At 40.6% G+C, this 24,965-nt stretch overlaps 1 protein-coding gene across 1 annotated transcript; it reads left to right on the top strand.

The window, feature by feature from the left end:
- The first annotated feature begins 383 nt into the window (after positions 1–383).
- LOC311259616 (tumor necrosis factor receptor superfamily member 11B-like) lies at positions 384–24,066 on the top strand. Its single transcript, XM_084356853.1, has 6 exons — positions 384–457; positions 9,824–10,051; positions 11,001–11,145; positions 19,393–19,608; positions 22,193–22,417; positions 22,499–24,066. Exons 1-6 carry the CDS (start codon positions 410–412, stop codon positions 22,891–22,893), a joined length of 1,257 nt encoding a protein of 418 aa, XP_084212979.1. The 5' UTR covers positions 384–409; the 3' UTR covers positions 22,894–24,066.
- The last annotated feature ends 899 nt before the right edge of the window (positions 24,067–24,965 follow it).

Raw genomic sequence — 24,965 nt, 5'->3', positions numbered from 1 at the left:
GTCTTGGTGGGGTCATATTTTTGCTACTGAGCCTGTTCCTCTCCCAAAATTGCCATATTTATGAGGGATTTTTTGGAGGGTATTTATAGAGCTTAAGAAGTTGACACAATCTGATTGAATTCATGAATAGATCCACGTCATTTTATGATCATTGGATGCAGCTTCTCAGCTCCACTTCTTTGCGTAATCGCGAAGGATGCACGATTTATTTTTAGGATCGAGGGACGGGAGAGAGAGAGAGGGCTGTGAACTGGTGGGTGGGCCACACACGCTCCTCTCTCCCTCTCTCTCTCCCTCTCTCTCTCTCTCTCTCTCTCTCTCTCTCTCTCTCTCTCTCTGTACTGTATAAGTACAGACATGGAGATGGAGACCCCTTCACACCGCAGTTCACTTCTTTTACGCAGTGGAGATGAGCGCTCGGAAAGCGAAACCCAACCCGGCCATGAAACTGATAGTGGTGAGTAACCAGAGTTCCTGCAGCTTCTTCTCCTTCCTCCTCGCGTCTTGTCCCGATGTGATCCGCCGGAGCACAGGGCCACTTCTTACTCAGGGAATGGAGTTCGTCTCTCGCACGCTGTTGCTTTCGGAGGGGATTATTGCGCGACATGGATTATCGCTGGGCTACACGCGGTTTTCAGGAGGCAGATGTTCGTGCGCGCTCGCCTCGATCCAGATGTTTACACACACACACACACACACACACACATACACAAACACACACACACACACACAAGAAAAAGGAAAGATACTCGCTAATAAAGTGCTGTGTTCTCTGTGCAGGCAGTGTCATGATGTCAGAGTCTCGACAGGTTTCTGTGCGTTATCTGTGCGTTATTGCCAGGGCTTTGAGGAGAGGCATGATCCTGTGATAGTTCACATTTCCTCATGCTGTACCTGTTCTACTCGTCCTATAGAACAACGTCTTTCCACTGTATTAGGCTCCAGTATTTGTGTAGCATATTTGCATGAGGTAAAAGGATTTGTGTGTTGCTGGGATGGATTCTCTGCTGTGGAACAGCAGGCAGCAGGGAATGGAGGGCACTTACACCCAAAGCCAGTTTTTTAGGGATGACATGATTATGATGTAGACAAAACAAACACCTGACAGTAGGCTATAATGAAATCCCACAATATAATCATGTCCAGGTAATGCTCACTTCTGCTGAGACTAAATAGAGAGATGTCGATTGCACTTTCTAGTGGCTTGGCTGTAATTTGGGTTGTTTTCGTAGTGGATTATATCATACTGCAAGACAGAAAAGTAGAAAATACTGAAGCTGTGTGTCTGTTAGGATCATGTTATGTGTTGCTTTTAAGATGGTTAACAGTAGATTATTCAGTTTCTGAGTTACGTTTATGTTGGAAGTAATGTTTTGCTCCCAGACCACAAGTTTGACCCATAAACAAGATCTACGATTTTCATCAATGAATGAAAGTGTACTTTGGCTCACGTTTCATAGCTTCACAGTATGTGGCACTTTTGAAATGAATGAATGAAACTTCACACTCTCAAACTCGAGGGGTGGCGTGCTGCCAGCAGCTGGTGTTTACTGTGAGTCTGTCGTTACACTAATTTGTTCTACATCGCTTCTCAATGATTTTGAAATGTTTGCCTCCGGGCTCGTTGCAGTTATTTCCTTTGGTGTGTTTTGCATGCTGTGCTGTGTTGTGTGACCTTTGCAGATTTTGCATGTTCATATACAGATGTGTATCAGGGGCAGAAACAGATGATACACTGTAGTGATAAAAACACTGGACATTGTCCCGGATGTTTTTTATGCGTGTGTGTGTGTGTGTGTGTGTGTGTGTGAGAAGAGAGATCATATTTTTTCTGTAACTCTGTAAGATGCAAATGTGTGTGATATCATCCGTACAGAGTAGCACTCCGCAGTTGACCCAAACATTTTGTTCTTTAGATTTCTGACGTCGCATTCATGTGTTTATCCATCCGTCAGTCAGTCAGTCAGTCAGTCAGTCAGTCAGTCATCTGGGCCGGCCTAACAAGCATGAATTTAGCCAACTAATGAGTCAGTCGTCTAACCACTCCATCAGTCTCGACTGTCAGCGTCCAGCCAATAAGTCAGTCCGCCTCCCTCTTGATCTCTCATACCTTTCTGCCTGTTTATCCACTTGTCAACCAGCCTGACACCAGGCTGTCTGTGCTGTAAGTAATTAAACAGACACTCTGCAATTTTGTGTCCAAAAACATTATTTGGATGCACGAGTCCAGCAATAAAATGCTCCTCCTGCACCTGTGTGCTCTTCCTGTTGCCTTGCATGCTTGTGACACATGTGGCTGTGTTTTGTCTGCTATAAAACACACATTTTTGTTTGGGTCGTTGCCCGGGGTGATGTCAGTGGAACAGACACAGAAATCGGTCTTTATGTTACTGTGAAGACACGTGTTTCAGGATGTAAACAGTGATCTTTGGTGGAGAGGTGAGGCTCAGGGGAGGATTTCTATCTTTTCTACTTGTCTGGTCGGATCAGCCAGCCAGTCAACCGGCTTATCCTTTCATCCCGTAATCCAACCACTCATCACATGTAGGAACACAATGCATGTCCCTCTAATATCTGTGCTCTCTTTATCTCCCTCCTCTCCTCCACTCTGTTGTGGCCGTTGGCATTAGCCGCACCAACTTCCCTAAACCAGACAGGCAGGAGAAGCTCTATAGAGAGGTCACTAGGCCAAACAGACTCAACATTATCCCCTTTTTTTTCTAGACAAACAACAGGGGAAAAAAAGTGAGGAAGTGTAAGTACAGGATCAACAAACAAGCACAAACGTTTATTCAGAAATCAACCATTGCCAGTGGAAGTCGCTTCCCCACACCTAACTTCCCTTTTTCCATCAACTGATAGCAGATGTGTGTGTGGGTGTGTCTGGCACAGTTGTGATGAACTCATTGATCCAGTGTTTGCGTGTGTGTGTGTGTGTGTGTGTGTCTGCGTGCATGCGTGTGTGTGTGTGTGTGTCTGAGTATGTGCAGGACTAAGGTATTAACAGGTACAAAGAGCAGAAAGAGAGATACAGCTGTTGTGTTAGTGTCCCGCTCACACACTGGCCTTCATTTTGTCTCACAACTGTGTGAGTCATATTAAAAACAGCATCCCTGACTGATGCAAATTTTAGTAGTGAAAGTTTATTTGAATATTACAACATGACAGGTGTTTTTATTGATTAATTTAGCTTGAAATATAAATATAGAAAGTATTCATACACATGCAGCCACAGTTTTTTTATATACATACATTTCTAGCTTGAGATATAAACTCAAGTAAAAATCCCATTGGAGTAAAAGTAGATAAGAATTATACATCAAAATGTACTTGGTATCAAAAGTAAAACTACCTGTAATGCAGCAAAATAATTGATATATCATAAATTAAATTGTTAGATTGTTGATATTAGGTATTAGGTGCACTATGTAACTTTGGAGGAGAGTTTTTAATCATTAAAAAAATCTTCATTGACTGATTTCCATGCCATACAAACTAAATAAACAAAGTCTCTGAATAAACAAAACTAACCGTAAAGGACAACAAAATTTCATATTGTTTTACTTTGTTTATATGTGGCAGACCCTGCCACCTATCTAGCTAATTTGAGTATGAATCTATTTTCCAAAACTACATAGTGCCCCTTTAATGTGTTGAAAGCATTTTACTGGTGTATCTGGTTGAGTTGTAGCTACTTTAACCACAGCAGTGGGTAGTTTAATCCAGTGGATTCCTACCTTGGGCTCGGGCTCCTTCCAAAGGGCCACAATGTACATTTGAGAGGTCATGAGAAGAAAATAAGGATCAACTCTGCTACAAAAATTGAATTCATACATTGGACCTTTCAATAATATTTTCTCTTGTATGAAATTTTGAATAATTTGACCTCTTAGGGCCTTAAATTGTTTTTATTAACAAAACCATGTGAGAAGTTTAAAGGAGAAATCTCTCACTCTTCGGAGGAACTGCTAACAACTCAGATGTCTGAAATATGACCCAAGCAGACTTTTTTTTTTGTAAAATCACTGGTTTAATGTTCATGTGTTTTTTGTGCATAATTTTCCTGAAAACACTTTCTGTATTTGTTTCAAATGAGTCATGGGTCTGAATTCTTGGAGTCAGGGTAGATAAATCAAAAAAATAGAATTAAATAAAAATTCTGATCAACATTTTCCTGCTACTAAGAACTATTGTCAAACTGACATATTCAGCAGCAAAACAACAGCAAATATCACATTTGAGAAGCTCTAAACAATTGATTCTTTGATTAATCAATGATCAAAATAGATTAGAGATCCACTTTGTAAGAAAAGTAGGTTTTTGAGTCTCACTCCCAACTCGTCAGTTGGGAATGAAACTCAAAAATCTACTTTTCTTACAAAGTGGACCTTTAATGATTAACTCTCGATTTATATATTTATCAATTAACGTTATTTCAGCTCTTATCATGATGACATGTATCATATTGTATTATCACTGCAAAAGTAGGAGCATGCTGTTTAAGTTGATGGGACGAGTGTACAGAGTGAACATTGCTTCGATTACCAAAACAGTCAAATTTAGATTTGATTAAAGATTTTGAATAACTGGCGGACTGACGCAGCGCGGCAGCATGCTCCACAGTCACTCTCTGACTTTGAATGAGTGAAAAAAGACAGATTCACTTATTGCAGGAACTTACATAGACATGCACGCAAACACACCCATTCACACACGCGTGCACGCACACACACACACACACACACACACACACACACACACACACACACACACATATATTCCAAAGGCTGGAATCCCCCTCAGACCACCTGCGTTCTACAGTTAACTGAAGCCATGTGCCTGGTGGATAAGCTGGTGTAGTGTGGTTTGGTCCCTTTGTGCCACAGCTCTTCTCCTCATGCCACGAATTTAAAACTGACCTCGGGCTCCCCAACTCTCATTCTCCTCTTACTTTGCATGTCAGTGTGCTCCACATTATCCTATCTGATGGAAGTTAGTTCAATACCGAGGCCAATTTGCTCTGGAATCATTTTGATATTTAATAGTTCCAGTAACAATATTGTGATTTACTGAATATGATTAAGTTGTTTTTTTTGCTTACAAATGTTCTTTTTTTTTTGCTTACAATGACTCCTGAATATTTTTATTGTTTGACTTGTGTATTTAACTTGCATCATCAAAACAAATCAGTCATTTTCATTTTACATAATCGAGCTGCCTGAGTTGCTCTTCTTTGCACCGTGATTATTTAATTAATTGTGTTTAAAATCAATAGGCCCATTATCCGTTTATTATGTGTGGATGTTGGCCTCTTTACAAGCTCACATGGAAAGCTTGAAAGTGTGATCATTTTTCAGGCTATTTCTGTCAGGTGTCTCAACTCTCCAGTTATGCCGCTGCAGCCCGTCTGTCGTGCAGTTCATCCTGTTTCTCCGAAGCACTCTGTCATCATCACACTTCAATCAGACAGATCATAGAAAAACAAAAACCCTCATTAGTCTTATAAACCCTGTCTCGCCAGAGGACTGGCGTCGTTTCAGGAATTAATTTGTTGAATTTCAGAGATATTACATGCGTGCCCAGTAACAACTCACTCTGTGAACAACTGTAACATGCTCAGAACCGGCAAATATCTGAGTGGATTTTCACTGTCTTGCTTGTATTGCCCACTTTTAGCAGTGTGGTCCATCTTCGCGATCCAGCATGGGACTGTGTCTGGAATACACTTGTGCTGTTGTTTGATTGGTTCAAGAGAGTAACATCTGTTAAAAAGCACATGTTCTCTGTTCGTCTTTGCTCTGCATAACTTTTCTCTCAACTCACTTCAAATGGGATTTATTGGCATAGATTACATAAGCAAACTGAGTCAGATGAAGCTGATTTTAATAGTGTTTTTATAAGAAACATTAGTTATCCAAAGGATGACTTGGTGAGCCTGCTTTTCCCAACAAGCAGCTTTGCATACAGCTCGTATCAATTATAATCATTTACATAAGGAGCTGCTGCCCTGCTCTGCTGAAGGGCATTTTGCTTAGAGAAGAAGAACATTATCATTACCCCCCTACCTTCATTCATCCTTTCCTTTCAGCTGGCTGTGCCCGATGTAGGATATGCCACTCGTTGAGCTTCGCTCTGATGATGTTAACAGTATAATTACAGCTGTCAGTGGCCCCTAGCTGCTGTGTAATTTGGGTTTCCAGCGGTCGTCCACGATGTCGTCAGATGGCAACTTCTGAGGGGACAAGGAGGGTGAAAAGTTCAATATCTCTTTTAGCTGCTGATAGATGGACTCGTACACACTCACACACACCACAGTACATCTTCCCGATAAATTCAACATTAAGAAGTTGACAGTTTTTCTTTTCCTCAGTAGCAGAAAGCTACTGTACTGGCTGGTTTGGAAAAGTGTGGTTCTGGCTGAAGTGTATCATGACTAGACAATGACTAATTTTACTTCAGACATTGTTTTCCATCTAAAACATGTTGTATGTATGTCATTATTTTTAAAGGAGACATGTTATTCTCATTTTCAGGTTCACAATTTTATTTTGGGTTACTAGTAGAATAGGTTTACATGCTTTAATGCTCAAAAAACACATCAGTCTTCTTTTACTGTCCGGTGCTGCAGCACTGTATTCCCCCTCTGTCTGAAATGCTCTGTTTTAGCTCCTGTCCTTTTTAAGGCCGCCCCTCCCAAATACCATGTCTGCTCTGATTGGTCAGCTCACACACGCCTGAGCCAGCACTGCTCACCGTGTCTCGAGTCTCTCCACTCTTGGACGTGTTTTCAGCCTTCAGTTATCTTCACTTCTACCGTTAAAATATAGGCATAAACTATGCAAATGTGTGACATGATGACGTAGTGTGATGTCAAGAAGTCACGGAAATAAAGGCGGCACAACGGACGAGGGGCTTCAGCCACATCAGGAGGAGTGTTTTCTATGGAAGAGAGGAGCTCTCATCGGTGCAGACTTTGGGCTTTTTTACTTTCAAGACTTTTAACACGCACAAGAACCTACAGTACATAACACACTAAAAAAATGAAAAATCATAATAGGTCTCCTTTAAGATGGAGCTGGACTCGATTTGATTAAAGTCAATTAATTAATAATGTGCTTGCCCAGTCTTAAATAACAGTATTACTTTTATCCTGACTTTTAACTAATGAGAAATGTTACAGAGGTGTACAATTAAAATGAACTGATTGATTCCAGACTAAATCGGCAATCAGTGTGAGCTCACCTGCCTCACCAGTGGTGACCTCCTTTATTATTTTAATGGCACAACAAATTTGCTTTTTTTCACAGGTTTAATGATGCATTTAGTTGGAGAGTAAAGAGTGAATAACAAGCAGGAAAAGTTTAAAGCTGGACATGTGATTTTGATTTTGACATTGAGCCACTCTGCTTTTTGATCACTTCAAAGAGATTTTTAGATCTGATCACAAATCGGATGTGACTTAAAGAAGCATCGTCTCTGAGCATGCATGTGCTGTCATTTTAGTTTACCTTATTTTGCTGGGGTCTGGCCACACTACTGTGCAGTAGTTTGGATATAAAGGATGTGAAAAACAATACGAACCTGACTATTCCCACATGTGCTCAGGCTCATCGGCTCCCCTGACTGAAGGTCATCCAGCTCTGCCGGTTAACTCATCCAGACTCAAAGCAAAGCTTCAAGTCGGAGCAGCAAGTGTAACCGTACCCGCATGTGCAAACACCCAGGTGACCCTCGGTTCACTCCACCCTCCTGATGTCTTTAAATTGATTGGACGTGGTCTCAAGGCTTAATAGTGTTTATATACACTTCTTAATTTGAGGAGCGAGACTATGATTATGGGTTTGATTCCCGCCGGGGGCCACCCATGCTACAAACAAACACATGCAGCCACGGTACTGCTCGGCAAGTCGCTGCGGATGAAAGCTTTCCACCGAATGAGGTCGGTAGGTTTTGCCGGGAAAACCGCTGTACTCGCCACACTGTTTGAAGCGTAGGTTTCTATTATGGTGTGTAAAAAACCCATTCATCTATTTTTATTATCTTTTTCAATGACGGAGGAAAACAGAAATAGAAGGATACGAGGTTGAACTTGCACATTTTTTTCCCTGCTCTGATTTCAGGTCAATTATTCTTTAAGAATGCTCAGTTTGTCACGAAACAACGCACATACAGCAGTATGTTCAGTAACGTACGGCAGATGGGGAAGAGACGCACACAGAACCACGCGTACATATAGATTTCAAATGATGAGATATTGTGGCCAAATATTTTATAATATGATATTGAACAAGAGATGCGCACACACACTGAAAACAACACCCTTTCTCACTCTTTTCTCACTCTTTGTTTTACGCACATGTTAGTGTATTGTGTTTTGCGGTTGCCAAGTTAGAAGGTAAATGGGATAAGTGCAAATACACACACGCAGGAAATAGATGGATGTTGTGTTGCGGGTAAACTGTAGAACAGAGTGGGTGAGTGTTTTGTATTCTGGTGGTGAATGGGGAAAGCCCAGTAACCTCCAACAGTTTTCTTTATGAGCAGCAGCCAGGAGAGGCGAAGGCAGCGCACGCAGATCAACAGTGAGGCAGACGGTAATTGGACATAAACTCCGACAAGCGTGCACACAAACACACACACACGCAGCTATACGCACACATTCCTGCATGCACGAATGTTTTGCAGTTGTTTGTTGTATGAATGCGCTCATTTTTGAAGATGCACACACAAACTTGGCGGAGAGCAGAAAACCGCATAAAAGCGCACACACATACACACAATGCAAGGATGGCCTATTGTTAAGTTTGTCCAAGCAGTGAGGATGTATCCCGGCCAACGGGAAAGTCCAGAGAGCCAATGGCTGAGGGACCTCAGGGTGGAAGGAGCCAGATGTGTGACATCTGGTCCGCATGTGGCCTCGACCAGCTGCATGGCTGCATGTCAAACATGCTCACCAACTGATGTCTTCGACTGTAGGTCTGGCTTTTCGGTTGCTGCTCGGGCGATGATACATGGGCTTGTTTTTGAGGTGTCCTTCTCAGAGGCTCGCTAACAGCCACCCTCTGTACACTGTGTCCGTATGGATGGGTTGCTTTCAGGGGGGAATGAATGTATGGGTGTGGTGCGCTCTCGCTCCAGGGCGGTATTAAACTGCTGTAGATCAGCGTTGAGTCACATCAGATGCCTATCTGACAGAGCTGCTGACACGGGTAGGAGACTGCTGGTGAGGTCAGAGAACACAGCGCTGCTCAATTATTGTCATAATCCTGTGTCATACACTTTATTTTAATTTAGGAATACTGGCAAGACTGAAACATCTGAGTTCATTTAAAGGCTTTGGAAAATAGTTAACATGTTGAGAAACAATGCCAAAAGTGTAATAAAATAAATGTGAACCCTTAATCAAGACTAATAGGATCAATTCATGCTCGCAGCATTTTGAGCATCATTTGAGGCCTCAGGCGATGAGATGATATCGCCTCCTGCAACATGCAAACAATAAAAATGTTCAGTTGTTATTGTTTGAAAGGTCGCCCCTGTGCAGAAACCCAAATCCATGAAACTGCTGCTGAATTCTCTCCTCTGACTCCCTGAACTGCCATACATAAAGCAGAGGAAATCACTTTAGGACTGCGTGTCCACCAGGAGCTTCAACTTTACAGCTCTGACCTTTCTTTCAACTCCTTCTTACTGGAAGCTTTGGGTTGGCGAGCGCTCCAAAATATGAAAAAAATATTTTAAGCTCTGTGCACGAGATGGGTTTCATTAGAGATTTTGTCACTGCTGTTGACTCAGTACTAAACCTTCTTTCTCTCTCTTGCAGCTCTTCACAGCTTCTCTTTCCTGGGCCTTCCAGCAGCAGGACGTACCACCAAAGTACCAGTACCGCGACCCTGTGACGTCTGACCTCCTCATGTGCGACCAGTGCCCTCCTGGTACGGCGGTGAAACGACACTGCACCGCTGACACTCCCACAGAGTGCCAGGCCTGTCCTGAGAAGCATTTTGCTGAGAACTGGCACTGGGGGGATAGGTGCCAATACTGCACCTCGGTATGTATGAGGCGAATAGAGTTACACATGATCTTAATCTTAAAAGACTACAAGGCTTTTAACTGGTTATGAAACAGTCTGATGTCTCTATGTGACCTACATAAGCAGACAAGACCATCAGAGAGAAGATTTCTATTCAGTTATTGTAGTTATTCTTAATGACTGTGATTGCGACTCATCAGGGTCCGATAAGTTATAAAATAAAAACTATTTTTCATGAGTACTTAAGAGAGCTCACAGCCAGAGAAAAGAAGCTGCTCTGCAGTCGGGTGCTCTGGGACTGAAACAAAGTTTACTTCATTTCACCATCTTGCAAATGGGCAGTGCTGGTCATACCGTTTTTAGCCACAGGGGCCACCAGAATCCACACAAAATGAAAATTCAATGCTGCTTTAATACTTGTTTCTCTTCCTTGTGCCTTGAGCAGTTTGATTGACAATGTTTGCATGTAAGAAATATCTACAAATCAAACAAATCACAGTCAAGTATTGCTCTAAAGTTTTAGTTTTATCATGCAGCTTGTCCTTTATTACACTCTTTTCTGTTTTACGAATGGCTTTTCGTGAGATGCACCGTTTTTGTCACATTTTGGTGCAGCATCTGCCCTTTTCATGAAACCAGTGTTTCCACTTTTGTTTTGAAAGTTTGAATGTGCTCGTTGAGTGATCATCCCCAGAGTTTATAAGTTTCGCCACTCTCAGTAAATTATATGATATTATCACAGGCACACTCACACTTTGTATTACTAAAAATGTCCACTGTGAGGTGTTTTTATATTCCTGGTCTAGAATGCCTTTTATATAATCTGTTAAGATACCATATTCAAAGACCTGTTTTGTTTTCCAAATTAGCATGTTCTCTGTTAATACATACACACACAAATCAGCCTTTTACTGTGTGTTACTGTGTGTATATGCAGCAGGTGTGTGACCTGGTTTGTTGTGTTCAGGTGTGTAAGGAGAGGCAACTCGTCAAGCAGCAGTGTAACAGCACCCACGACCAGCTGTGTGAGTGTGCCCCAGGTTTCCACCTAGTGGTGGAGTTCTGCATCACACACAGTACCTGCCAACCTGGCTATGGAGTGACAGCTTTAGGTAAGATTGCCATTAAGATGATCATTATTATCAGGTGATTGTACGTGCATAATGTCTTTGTTTTATTTAAGGTACAAGACAGTCAGATAGTTTGTGGGTTTTCTGTTTATCTGCATGTAGACAGCATGTAAATCAGATTTAAATTAGGAAGTTAATGTATCCATAAGGTATCTCTGCTAAAACTTGAGAAAATGATGAATTCAGTCAGCACACACCCTGGTAGGAGTTCACTGAAAAAAGTCATATCAGCTCAATGCTGTTATCTAAACTTAAGGCAAGTTCATATGGGTGTGTGTGTGTGTGTGCCTGTGTGTTTGTTGCTGCTTCAGTACTTATGTGTTTATAGTATTTTGAATAGACTCTCATCACTATGTATTTCATCTTCTCTCTAATCTTCTCATCCAGAGATTTATTCCCCCACTGTCTCTCTTTATGTCAAATCAGTTCAACTCCTGACACGCTCGACTGGCATGTCAGGAAAGAACCATTATGCGGCCAAAGCAAAGACACACATCAGTTACAGATCAGCATTTTCACATTAAGATGTCCTGGCCTTTGTACCACTGGAAGCCCTTCTGTCTTCTCTCTCTCTTTGTCTTCCTCTGATTCTGTGAATCTGATCGGTTCCAGATGCAGACGTCTCTTTTCGCAGAACCAATTTTTTCTTTTTCTTTAACTGATTCTGACTGTTTCTTAGAATCTGTCTCTGCCTCCGTCTCTCACACACAGACACGCAGAGTTCGATTTAAAGCTGCACAGATCTATGTGTCATGAATATGAATATGTCAGAACATGTCATGTCCAGTCACGTAATTATTAATTTGATCTGTTTATATATACTTATGTATGTAGTCTGTGGTTTCCTCCTTATTCTGATGAATACACATGTCACAGAGAGGCATCAGGAGTTTTATTAAGATTAGTGGTTCTCTGTGTGTGTCTGAATATAAAACACACATGTATGCATGTCGGTCTTGCACTTCCACACCTGGCCTGCTCTGAGTTGGGGTAGTGTTGCCTGTGAAGTGAGTTTGGTAGACATTAACCCTAACCCCTACTGTACCTGTAGTTCACGGTTTTAAATGTTGAGGCACAGATAAATGTCACGTCTTAATTCTGTCCTTTAAAATTAAGTTTTAGCAAATGGTTCAACTCTCTTTTTCTAATCACCGGTAACTGAAACATTCTCTCAACACAGCTCTTGTAGCTCTTTGTCTATTGATATTTCTTGGTAATCGGACACTGAACAATTGGTAGCCATTGCTTCTCAGAAAGAAATTCTGATGGTTGGATCAGAAAAAATATTTCAGAGTACCAGACATGATTTACTGTGAGGTAAATTCTGTTTTATTTGGCTTTGGTTGAAGGAGAAATAGATCAGTGTACTGATTTTACTTTTTTTTTCTTTCTTTTTTTTAACAAAGTACGTTAAAAATAACGCTGTTTTCTGTTTGGATAAAACACAATGGTGAATACTTCTGAAGGAAACAGTGCTAATGGAAATTAAAATAGTCATTCTCACATTGTTATGGATTGTCATGGATCACTATATTTTCCATGAACTCACTATATTTTCCATAAACTTCCATGAATTATTTACTACAGCCTTTTGTATGTGGAAGTGATTGTTAAACAGCATCACTTAATTCCATTGAGGAACTGTCACTGTAATTAGCATGTGACCCATTTTTTTCTGTGCCGTCATGGCGCCTCACATCATGACGGTGTTTCTACCAGCCTCTTTTAGAAGTTTAACATTTAAGTTTTTTTCCATCCATGTGTGTCAGATGAACAACAATGATTTTAATAGCTGGTCATCATGTAGCTTTGACGTAGTGCCTGTGATCACAAGCCGTACTTCCTCATTACACTGTGTGTTTGTAAATTCCTCCGTCAGTGTAATTTGGATTAAATCATTAATCGTTTATGGGTTTTAATCTCAGTAAAGGAAGCTGAGCCAATTCAAATGTATTTTTATGAGAGCTTTAAATAGTTGTCAGTTACGTATTAGTAATGTGAGTGCCATTCACATTTTTGTGTTTTCTTCTCCTGGTTCCTCTCGACCTCATACGCAGAAATGACAGGGTGGAGGTGACGGGGAAATTACTGCCCTTGGTTGACCTCAATACCTGATTATGATAAATCATACATTGTGGGTTCTACTAGAGATAATACTAAATTGTCGATATGTTCTGCGAAAGCACAACTTCTGTTAAGTTTAAACAAACATGAAATCAATGCTTAGTTCCTTGAATATACATGTTCTTGTCTGCAGTATCAGTCAGGTTGGTTAATAAGTGTTTGGTTATATTTCTTTTATTTTAGGGGTGTGGGAATAAAATCAGTGCTTAGATGTATTGCCGCTCTCTTGAAAGATTATGTCTCCATGCAGAAACGAAAATCCAATTCTTGATACAATAATTGACTAACAACTTTGTAAGACCAGCCTGTGAGTTCCTTGTGGCTGAACCAATTGGATCAACACATCCTCATACCAGAACGACACAATAGGTTGATTGCCAGCAACTCCCAAAATTACATATATCACCGTTCCCAAAACAACATGGCAAATGCAGCGTACCATCAACAGGCAAACCAGACCTTTATTACACAGTCGCAGATAGATTAGATTAAGCATACTTTTTTAAGTTTAGGAAAACATTGCGGTTTGGATTAGGGTTAGGGGGTTAGGGACTCACTTACTTCTTTAACTTCAGTTAAACATGTACGCAGTTAAGTTACGTCGTGTACACATACTTTTCTTAAAGAGGCACTATGTAGTTTTGGAGAACTCAGAAATATGTATTTTTCCATAACTGAATAAACAAGCTGTTCACAGAGTAAAATAAGGTCCCCAGAACACTGTTTGAAGCTAGAAAGGTGGCAGGGTCCGCCACATATAAACAAAGTAAAACAGTATGTAATTCAGGGGTAGACAATAAGGGAAATTTTCCACTGGCCCAAAGACCACTGGCCCCACCATTGTAACCACTGGCCCAGGAAATGATCCCCATAATAACGAAAAAGAATAATTTGATTTAATAACAAGTGCAAACAGTGCTGCATTACTCAAGCACAATCAGTTCTTCCTCCATCTCCTCCACAGTTGGTTGATTTTTGCGCCCCCCCTCCATGTTACAGGGCATTTTACTTGACACATGCTAAAAAAATAAGATTAGATTTGCAGCCTCCCCCCACACCATGTTCTCTAATGCAGACATCAAGTTTAAATATTTGACCAACAGTGTTTTACTGGAGGATGATCTGAACAGCTGTTCTATTCACACTTAAAATGTTTTTTGTCTTTTCAATGTAATTTTTAATCTATGAAATCAATCTGTGCCTTGTTCTTTGCCAAGCTTCTCTCAAGTTTTACTCTATAACTATATTTTACTAAATAATCAACCATCTACAGAACTTTTCAGTAGCTATTTTTCTACTTCTTCTTCTCATCATCATTAGCATTAATAATATTGTTTAAAGTGAGCCTCTTATCGTTTAACAGAAAAATACATTATACAAGCAGCAACTTTTGCAGCCTTGTCAGTCTGATGGCGAGTTATCACCTTTCTGTCATCACTAACATGTTAATAATCAAAGAAGCTCTGAGGCTTTGTTCTATATGTTATAATACAAGATTTCAGCATTGAGCTACAATCAGGCTACATTCATGACTCTGTACAGTCAAACTAACCAAAAACTTCTTATTGATCATCATTATAAAGTTTCAGGGCGGTCCTGTAACCATGGTAACTAACGGTGCCAGAGGGGAGGGAGAGACGCTGAATGAAGCCGTTTACACAGACACACTGCAGACAAAGTCCAGACTATAGTTGTTATTTCACACATGTAGCACACAACAGGAGACTCTCCGTGTCAGACGAGTTCTCACGTGCTGACTAAACTCAGCTGATAACGTAGCAGCGCGACGAGTCCTTGCTAGCTAAGCAGCTAAACTTTAGCGCCGCTCCGTGTTGAGATCCCGCCCCGTGTGGGTCACTACACTGTCATTGGTCAGGCGCGCACACGCTGTTAACGATACCATTAGCTGTAGAGTGTGACAATCTGTCAATAAACATCAGCCAACAGTTCTCGTTCCGATCTACATTGATCTCACAAGTCGCCTCTGTGAAGTTTGAATGACGGAAATCCGTCGTAGCGACGGAGAGCTGTAATCCATGCTGGCCCCACCGGGCCAGTGCTTGAAGCGTTCTGGTGGCCCTGACAGTTTTAAAAGTACGTCCGGGCCACCGGGCCATTTATATTGTCGACCCCTGTAATTGTGTTGTCCTTTAAAGTCCATTTTTTGATTGTTTGTCTCAGTTATTTAGTTGGTTTAGCCATAAAAAATCAATCAATCAAGATCTTTTTCTTCTGATTAAAATTTCTTCCCTATAACTACATATTGCACCTTTAAAAAGTTAGTCAAGTCAAATGAAGTGTGTTCACCAAATGGTGATCATATACACAGGTTTGTGCCACGTAAAACATGTAAAAGTCATAATTTAAGATCGTAGCAATATTAAATCCACAGTTTTAGGCCAGATTCAGTTGAGACATCACAAAAGATGTGTGATACAGACGGCATCCGGGCTCCCTCTCCCAGTTTTGTTGAGGATGGTTGAGCGTGAGCAAAGACAATGGAAGTTAATTTATCTGTGTATTTAAGTATGGGTCATTACAAATACGCACAGTGAGAAACTATAAACCATAAATCATCGGGAGATTCCCACCCGTTTTTTAAACAGCATGTTATATATCTGTCAGTTATACAACGACAGAGGGATGACTTTCTGCTTAGTCATCTCTGATTGTTGAAGCTGTTACACAACATTTTCTGTGCTTTATTACTTGTTCCTCTTCATATATTACCATGATATTTACAATATCATTAAAGAGGGAACTTCAAAGACCCGAAAAAACGGTTTGTTTTCTCAGAGTAAAATGGCATAACCTTTCCCCTGCATTCCTGAAGCTGCACTTCCTCTCAGAATTCATTGCAGTTTCACAGGAACAGATTGCCTGCAGTAAAGATTTCTCATTAATACTGTGCATCATGTGAAAATACTGTTCCTTGTTCTTATGGATAAACTCTCACAAGAATGGGAAGGGTTATGCGGATAGATTTCCATGTTTTAAGCTCCTCGACACCTTGAGCCCATCACTCAAGTCCAAGCCTTTTCCTGACAGTGCAGCCTCAAATTCAGTCAACTATTAAGCCAGATGCAACCAAGGGTGTCATTATCACAGTGGATGTCTGACCTGAAACCCGTTCCAGATTCTCTCCTTGCTGCGTCAGTCGTGATTGTGGGCAACTTAAAGAGGGGCTGATGCTGAATTTCAACATTCCGCCGAACAGAATCTGATATTTCGACTGTAACCGCAGCATAAACTGGCACTACACTTCTCATGACTTCATCTCAGACCTGAGACCAGAACCCAGCCGCTGTATAGATGAAACAGCATTTTCCACTGCCTCTGGTTATTATCCGACCCCTGCAGCGCTGAAAGATGAAACACACTATTTTCCGTAAATTCCTCTAACATGGATCTACAATCAGACTTGAAAGTATATTGAAGCTCTGCAGACATGAGACAGCATTTCAGGGGATTCCCCTCCCTGAAGCTGGAGGACTCATTATGTAATGCCTCAAGTTGCGGTTTGGACCGTTAAACCACAGGATGTTTGAAAACCGTCTCCCAACAACACATGCCTTTTATGACTCCATTTCCCTTGATCTCCCGATGTGTTTGTTTCTAGTTCTCTTACTATGAACACAAGAACATCTTTCTAAATGGTTTACGTGTGTTTTTGAAAACTGGTTTTATTGGTATCGACTAGGACAGACACACATGAAAGAACCAACAAATTAATAAATGGACTGATACAAATAATGTTTTCTTTTCTATTTGGACAGCAACTAACAGTTTTTTTTTGTTGTTGATTAATTTGGCTGTTATTTTCTTCACTGGTTATTTGACTGCTATGAATTTGTTAAAAAATACTAAAAAAAAATGCCCATCAAAGTCTCCTAAACCTCGAGGTGATGTCTCCATTAATCGCTCCTTTCATGGTAGAATTTCAGAAATCTAAAGATTATGCTTTCACCAGTTTTCAAGGGAGACCTGACCAATCGTAATGCATAAAAAGTTGCAGACAAAATGTCCAATAACAAACTAGATAATAAAACTAAATAAGGCCACACAAAGGCGAATAACTAGGGCCAAGTCATTTACCATAGCAAACAATAGTCTTGAGTCTACTTTTTATCTGTCTATCTATCTATCTACTTATAAGCAGCAAATAATTCTCGCTTAAAGCTCTTCTTTATACATGGATGTTTTTTAATCAATGCATTTTCAGCCAATTTAGTTAATCAATATGTATCTCTTATTATATAGACCAGGGGGGGCCACACTTTTCTCCTCGGAGGCCCAAAACTGAAACTTAATGGTAGACCACGTGCCAAAAGCAAGCACCTATTGTTGTGTATCTTTTAGATACAAAATGGTATTTACTGCACGTGAAAACCCTGAGATGCACGTGAAAAAAAAATTGGTAATCCATTTTTGTAACTCATACATGTCATATAAGTTCCTGTCAGTTTTTCTTTCCCTTGAATCTCAGGGCTTCTGTAGAACTAGGATTCCAAGTTCCCTTAATCGACTGACTTCTTGCAAATCGTTACACTCTGCCCACTGTGTTCAGATTACGAAAGCAAATTCATGATTAAGGATTCTGCATATTAAAAGAGCTTTTTTATTTATTTTTTTTACCTTACCAAAAAAATCAAACATAAACAGCAATTCACATTGTTTTATGTTTCACTAGAAACCTCTGGCATCACATCAAACCTTATAGGCCCCACTTTGGGCCCATAAGACAGCAGAGCTCGTCCCTCAGCTTTAAATGACATCTACAGCTATTGCCTTTGATGGTGAAGTGCTAACACGCTGATTTTGCATAAAGACAGGAAATTCTGAGAAAAAAAAAAAAAAAGATGCCAGCGTATGTAACCATACCACACTTGTGCCGACACATTCTCATTCACATACAGGAAACATTACTCGTTGCTGTATGCACATCAGCGGTTTCATGTCTTCACTCTAAATGGTGAAATGTTTTCAAGAAAGAGCACACTCTGCTACGATAGCGGGAAATTAATCAAAAGGTTAAATCTGTTTCAAGCACAGCTCATCCTCCCACGCGCTTTCACTTCAATGCTGCACAGATTAGAATAATGAGGATGCGATTACGACACTAGTTCCACCACAAGGACATCCGTGTATCGTCATGCGTGCTGCAGGTCATGTAGCAGAAGTCATCATGTTTTACTGTAATGATATCATGGTAGCTGGCAAATAATGCTATGAGTCCTCAAACTAAAGGAAAATGTCACTGTTTATGTAAAAATGTGTGGTACGTAATGGGTTACATAGTTACATCAAGGAGGAAACATTAAATGCTGATGAAATAACCACATAAATTACATGAGACATACATTTCTTTTTAAGTTGAATTCTTTTTACATGCATTATGGAGTCATAGTCATTAAAAGATGTACATATTTACCTATATATGTAAATTAATTTTTAGACAGATTTGTACACATTCATATATGAGACGTCAGTACATTGTCACACGATATCAAAGCTAAAGGTCTAATAAGCATTTCAGTTGTGACCTGTTGCTTTTTTTTTTTGACGCTGCAGCTGTAAAGTTACTGAAAAGATTTTTTTTTCTTCAATTTAAAGGGTTTCCTGTCAGTCAATCTGAAAAATCAGCTGACAGATCACCTTGCTCGCGATTTGAGTGACATGTCATCATAGTAACACCGCTTGTGCTCATCTTTGGCATCGGCCAAGCGATGTGGTACAAAAGCAAGATATAGCTTTCCTATGCGAAAGCAAGATATAGCAAATTAAGTACAAGTCATTCTCAGAATCACACAGTCATCTGTCGTTCTGATGGGTAGTCACGTGTTGTTGTGGTCATAGTTCTTGGAATCACGTCATCTTGGTGTCTGTTCAATCACATCCAGTGTGCTGCAGGTCATGTTCCCACCCTGAAAATAGCTGATGTGTTTCAGATCTCGACTTTTGATTAGGAAGTTGAAAAAAAAATGCAAGGTTGGGTAGTCTTTCACAGACTGACATATATTTTCTGATAGTTTTAACTGCATACATTCTCAAAATCATGTTGTCATTCATAAAATTCAGAAATCATCCTGTGTTTATCTCCTCCAGGTACACCGGTGAGCGACACGGTGTGTAAACGTTGTCCAGCTGGTCATTTCTCCGACAGCGACTCCTCCACCGAGCCATGTCAGCCCCACAGAAACTGCTCAGACTTGGGCCTGAAGACGCACAGATGGGGCACGTCCACCTCAGACAGCCTCTGTGGGTCTCCGGACAAGACACCAACACTGGAGTGCTCTCAGCATCACACTCTGTGCCACACTGGTAAGACAACTCTGCAGTAGGGTTAAATCACTAATAGGAACTGTACGAGGGGCTTTGGGACTTGAAACTGTTTGTGTACACAGCAAACACACACACATGTGATGATGTTTTGAGTAAACCTCAATTGTCAACAGTTTAAAATCCGTCAGAGCAGAATTATTTCAGACATGTGGTCATTTTCATTCCTGAAGGCAGGGGATTTCCTCGGTCAGGTTCGTTGTCCACATTCCATTCTCTTCCAAATTCTTGCGTGTTCGAAAACCAACACTGGAGAGAAAAGCCAGAGCAAAGGGGTCGAATGGGACGTTTACGGCACAACTGTCATAATGAGCCATGATGGATCAATTACTCCTTTAACTCTCACATCCTCAAACTGCAATAACAGAGGAAACTGAGTCAAGCGCAAATGAGACGCGAGACGAGCTGGTTAGTCTTTGTTAGTCAGACTTTAACTATGGCAGATGCTGACAATTAATTTAAGAGGAGAAGCCTCAAATATGACAATGGATTCCCAGAGCCTGAGAAAACCACAGTCACTGAGGAACACACACATACAGATGTGCAGACCCTGGCACACTCGTGCAGAGAGCGTACCACACTCACAAGGAATCACACAAAGCTGTTGCTCCTCAGGGAGGGTGATGCTCTCCTCAAACATTCATTCACAAATAGTCTTCCTGCAGACGACATGCCCACGGATAGTCTGCAGCAGATCCTGGAACAAGTTTTTTGTTTTTTCAACAAAAAAATGTGAAATTGGAAACAGTTGGGATTCCCGAAGTAGCTACGTGATTGGGAGAAACCACAAGGATGTCAATGTCAATTACAGAGCAAGCCACACTTACATCACCAGACATCAGACAAACAAGCCTAATAACCTCTTCACATTAAAATCAATCATACTCCACCCACGTTTGTTTTACAAAAGTTTTTTTTTTATTTACTGGTGTCCCTCATGTTCTGCGAGCTAATCAGAAAACACTTGCACATACGCTTGAGTACAGAAATGCTTCATAATCATATCAGAGTTGCACTATCATGTTCACACTTTCACATCATCTTCAGATATGACTGCTCTAAAGTAGATAACTGGTTTCACGTTGGGATTATTGAAAGTAGGTTCATAGGATGTCCCAAAGCTTTCTTATCCCTTGTCACGCGACCCACATATTGAGACAATGTCCCGCATTTTGACTGGCTATAGTTTCAAACCACTGCAGGGTAGATGTTTTCCTAAAAATCTGGCTTTTATCCAGTGGCTGTGAAGAAAGCAGGGAAGGTCATCCCATGGATGTGTTTGATGTCAATCAAACTGCGGACACATTGGTGAACGCCTACCCTACACCCAACACGACTTCTGTGGAATATGATGGAGAGTACCACAAAAATAGGAAAGGCGGCTACAACAAAGACTGGTAACAGCAGTTGACAATAAAGCTGTTGAAATGATTAGCATTTGTCACACTGTGCAGCACTCCCAATCATACAGGTCAGCGCTCTGTGTTAGTAAGCTAGCCCTGGTTGTCACCGCAACGCTGGTCACCCTTCATGTACGTGTAAGGGTTCCCTGACTAAAAGAAAAAAAGGGAAACCCAGCTCTTTGCATGATACTTTGGCGTCATTAGGAAGTTCCAGGAGACCTTGACGTGCAGACATGTTAAGCACGTGATGATGACATAGTATTGGTGTATGTGCGTTGCGGTGCGACACCATCAGTAAAGCGCAGTACAGCTCACCTAGTTGTCAGTTCAACATGCAGCTCTGCTTGACTCGGCGCTGTAAATGGGGAACAGAAAGAGAGGAAATCCTCGTTCTGCTGTGGCCACATAACAAACCAACTGTCACACACACACAAACACACATAAACAAATCCAGACTTTGTAAAAGGTCGATGTCTGTGGAGACCAAACCCTGTAGACAAAATATAGTCTAAACATTACCTGTGGACCTCGGATGATTTACTCTGAAGACTACAGTTTTGATAGATTTGATCAGCCTAACCAAAGGCTAAGGCAAAGGCCTAATTCAGCTTAGAATTAATAGTAAACTTTTCCCACTAACTGGCCGCCGTCAAGATTTGCGTGGAATTTATGTTTTGTTGGATGAATCACTGATGATCAATGGTGACAAATGCCGGATAGAAGTGAATGTTTTAAAATATTGAAAATGCCTCAAAAGTGACACCAGGTCAGTGAAATGAGTCATTAAAGTCAGTTGCACAACACTGTCTATTTAGGGTTGCTGACATCAGCATTAAGCAGACCAAACAAGGCTGTCGCAACAAAACTCTTTGACCAAGGTCTAGTAATATTTTTCATGAATGTAACTTTTCATTTTGTAAGAGAAAGAACGTTATTTCTCTCCAACTCCAATGCTATAATGTCTTTTGACTACAGATATTACATACTGTGTATTTAAGCTGTCAGATGTCCAAAAACTGCACCCTGATGTGTCAGCATGTTTTTCTTTTCTGGAATATCTATATCAGCATTATCATTTGCTTATTGTATGTTGTGACATTGTTATTTAAAGATATTTAAAGCCCACCAATTCCTCTTTGTCTTTCTGTTACAATGTATTCCAGATGTGACCCTATGTGAGGAGGCAGTCTACCAGTCGCTCTCCTCGCTGCGACTGTCCTCGGTGCCCCTGGAGCGACTGTTGGAGAGTCTTCCTGGGCGGAAGGTGGATCATAAGAGCCTGGAGAGGCTGAAGAAGGCCTGCTCTCCCCAGCAGCAGGTCCTCCAGCTGCTGCGACTGTGGCGGGAGCAGAACAAAGACCACGACAAGCTGTACGGCATCATACAAGGTACGAACACAATCTGCAGTTTAGCGGTTTATTAATCAAATCCTGCGGCTGTGTATTAATGTTCGCACCATGTCCTCCCAGGTGTGAACCACTGTGAGAGGAAAGTCTCCCGCTGCAACAGCCTAACAAACCTGACCCTAGATGACCTACTGAAGGTCACAAACAGCCTGCCAGGGGTCAAAGTTCAGCAGGAGGATGTACGGGCTGTGGTTTCTACCTGCCTGCCCAGGCAGTACCTCCTGCAGCTTCTTCACCTCTGGAAGACAGCAAACTATGACCTGGATCTAGCCAAAGGTCTGTCTCACAGTCTGAGGGTGCTGCGCAGCCAGGGGGCACCTCGCTACCTGCTGAAAGGCCTGAAGAGGATCGGCCGCATCATAGGAACCACCTCAGCGCACAAGATGTATGAGAAGATGTTTGTTAGTATGCTTCACGATGAGTTGTGTTTTAAGGCTCATAAGCCATTAAATGAATAGGGAATTGGGAGGTACGAACATGAATATATGTAAAAAATAAACAGACACTAATGCATGGTCACATGTTGACATAAAAAGGGGGATAAATCCATGTGAAAGTGTAACAGACATGGGTCACATGACAATGTCAGGTCTTTAAAGGAGACATATTATGCTCATTTTCAGGTTTATAATTTTATTTTGGGTTACTACTAGAATAGGTTTACATGCTTTAATGCTCAAAGACATATCAGTTGTCTCATACTGTCCAGTGCTGCAGCACTGTATTTGTCCGAAATGCTCAGTTTTAACTCTCAAGACCTTTTACATGCATGAGAATGTATATAAAACACTGAATGAATGGAAAAAAAGAAAAAGCATAATAGGTCTCCTTTAAGATATCATCAAATGATATCAAGCTATGCATAAAGTGCCTCAAGATATTTTGTCTAACATAAAGACAAGATGGGAAGGTAAATTCTTTGCCTCTCTGATTTTCTATCTGAAACCTATACAAAAAAAGGACATTTCGATTTTATGAGGTAACGATGGATGTTAACAAATTCACCCTGCGTCTACGGTATCTGTCTGCAGTGAAGAATCTAATAAGCCTTAAAAGAAAGTAAAAGAAACTGTCACACATCTGTGTACTCCAGGAAAACTGAAACAAAAAATATTCTGTATATACAAACAAAACAAAAAGCAGTTTCCTGAGAACTTTTTGAGCACAGTCTGTGAAAAAATGAAAACTATTTAAAATGTAAATAGCACACTATTTTATGGAAGATATGCAGGCAGATGTTGTGTTTTTTTTATTGCTTTCTCGCTGAATGAGAGGAAGGATTTGGTTTCATAATGAAATGTATTTTCTACAGTTTCCCTTTGTTTGTTGGTTTGTAATGGACTGCTGGCAAGTAAAGCTCATCTGTTTTTTTTTGTAATTGTCAGCTTTTTGAATGTACAAAGGAGTGCAATGTGTTTTCTATTTAAAAAAATAATAATTTTACTTTCTGAATATGTAAAGGCTTGTTTTTATTATCATATCAGAAATACTGGATTCCAAATGCTGCAACTTCATGAAGTGATATTTGTTTTATATTTTGTTTTATCACTTTTATATTATTAAATGTATGACCTTTATTGTATATATGCCTGACTGGTCCTCTTCAAGCTCGTGTAACTTTGTGAACACTAATGTCAAATGATCTGATTAAAATCAGTTTGTAAAAATCTGGTGTTTTGTCATAAATAAACCACAGGGCAGAAAAGATTACTGGTTGACTTCTGCTGCGAATGGAAAAAATAACAGTAGCCAGTAAGAACCAGGCTGACTACAAACAGCAGGCTGGGAGCTAATAAATCTCTGTCCACTTTACTAAACACTTCCACATGTGACCAGCCATCTCTTAATTTTAGTTTAAAACATTTTTTAAAAAGTCTATGCACTGTGTTGTGGAGATGTCTACAGAAGTTAGTATGCTAACCAGCTAGCCCCAGCCTGTCCTGTCTCTTAATAACACTTAGTACCAAAAGAGGTGATAGTCTGATAGCCCTGGTAGGGCTGGGAGATGTAAAGGCACCAAATTTGCTACTTAGTAAACAAAGTAAACTCACAAAATGTCAAGAAAGGAAATATTTTAACACCTGTGTTCCTCACTGATCAGAAAAATACAATTGTTCTCCCTTTAACTTAAGAGAAGCTTAATTATCTGTTTACGTCATTGTAAAACACACGTAATTCAAACGTAATGACACAAAACTCACCAAAATAGTCTTGGTTTGTCTTTCCACAATCACCTCTGGTTTATCAAAATAAATCCTCAATTCACGAGAATGTCTCCACAGTACATGGCATTTTGGCCTATTGCTGATATCTAACTCTCTCACGGTCCTCTGCCACTGCACCTCTCTCCTGTCCCGGGCTGCCGTAATGGATATTGAGTTCTATTACAAAATATAAGTATTTTTACATTGCAATATATCAATAAAATGTATATCAACATAGTATAAATGGATATAAAAAGGATCATGTCATGGTGCTGACCTGTGCCCTGTAAGTAGTCGCACATTGAAAAGGGGTTTGGTAGAAAAAC

Source organism: Pagrus pagrus (genome assembly GCF_965226575.1).
Source record: "Pagrus pagrus genome assembly, chromosome: 7".
In the NCBI taxonomy this organism is placed as follows: Eukaryota; Metazoa; Chordata; class Actinopteri; order Spariformes; family Sparidae; genus Pagrus; species Pagrus pagrus.
Note: the sequence above shows the minus strand (reverse complement) of the source record. Positions and strands in the feature narration are given on the sequence as shown.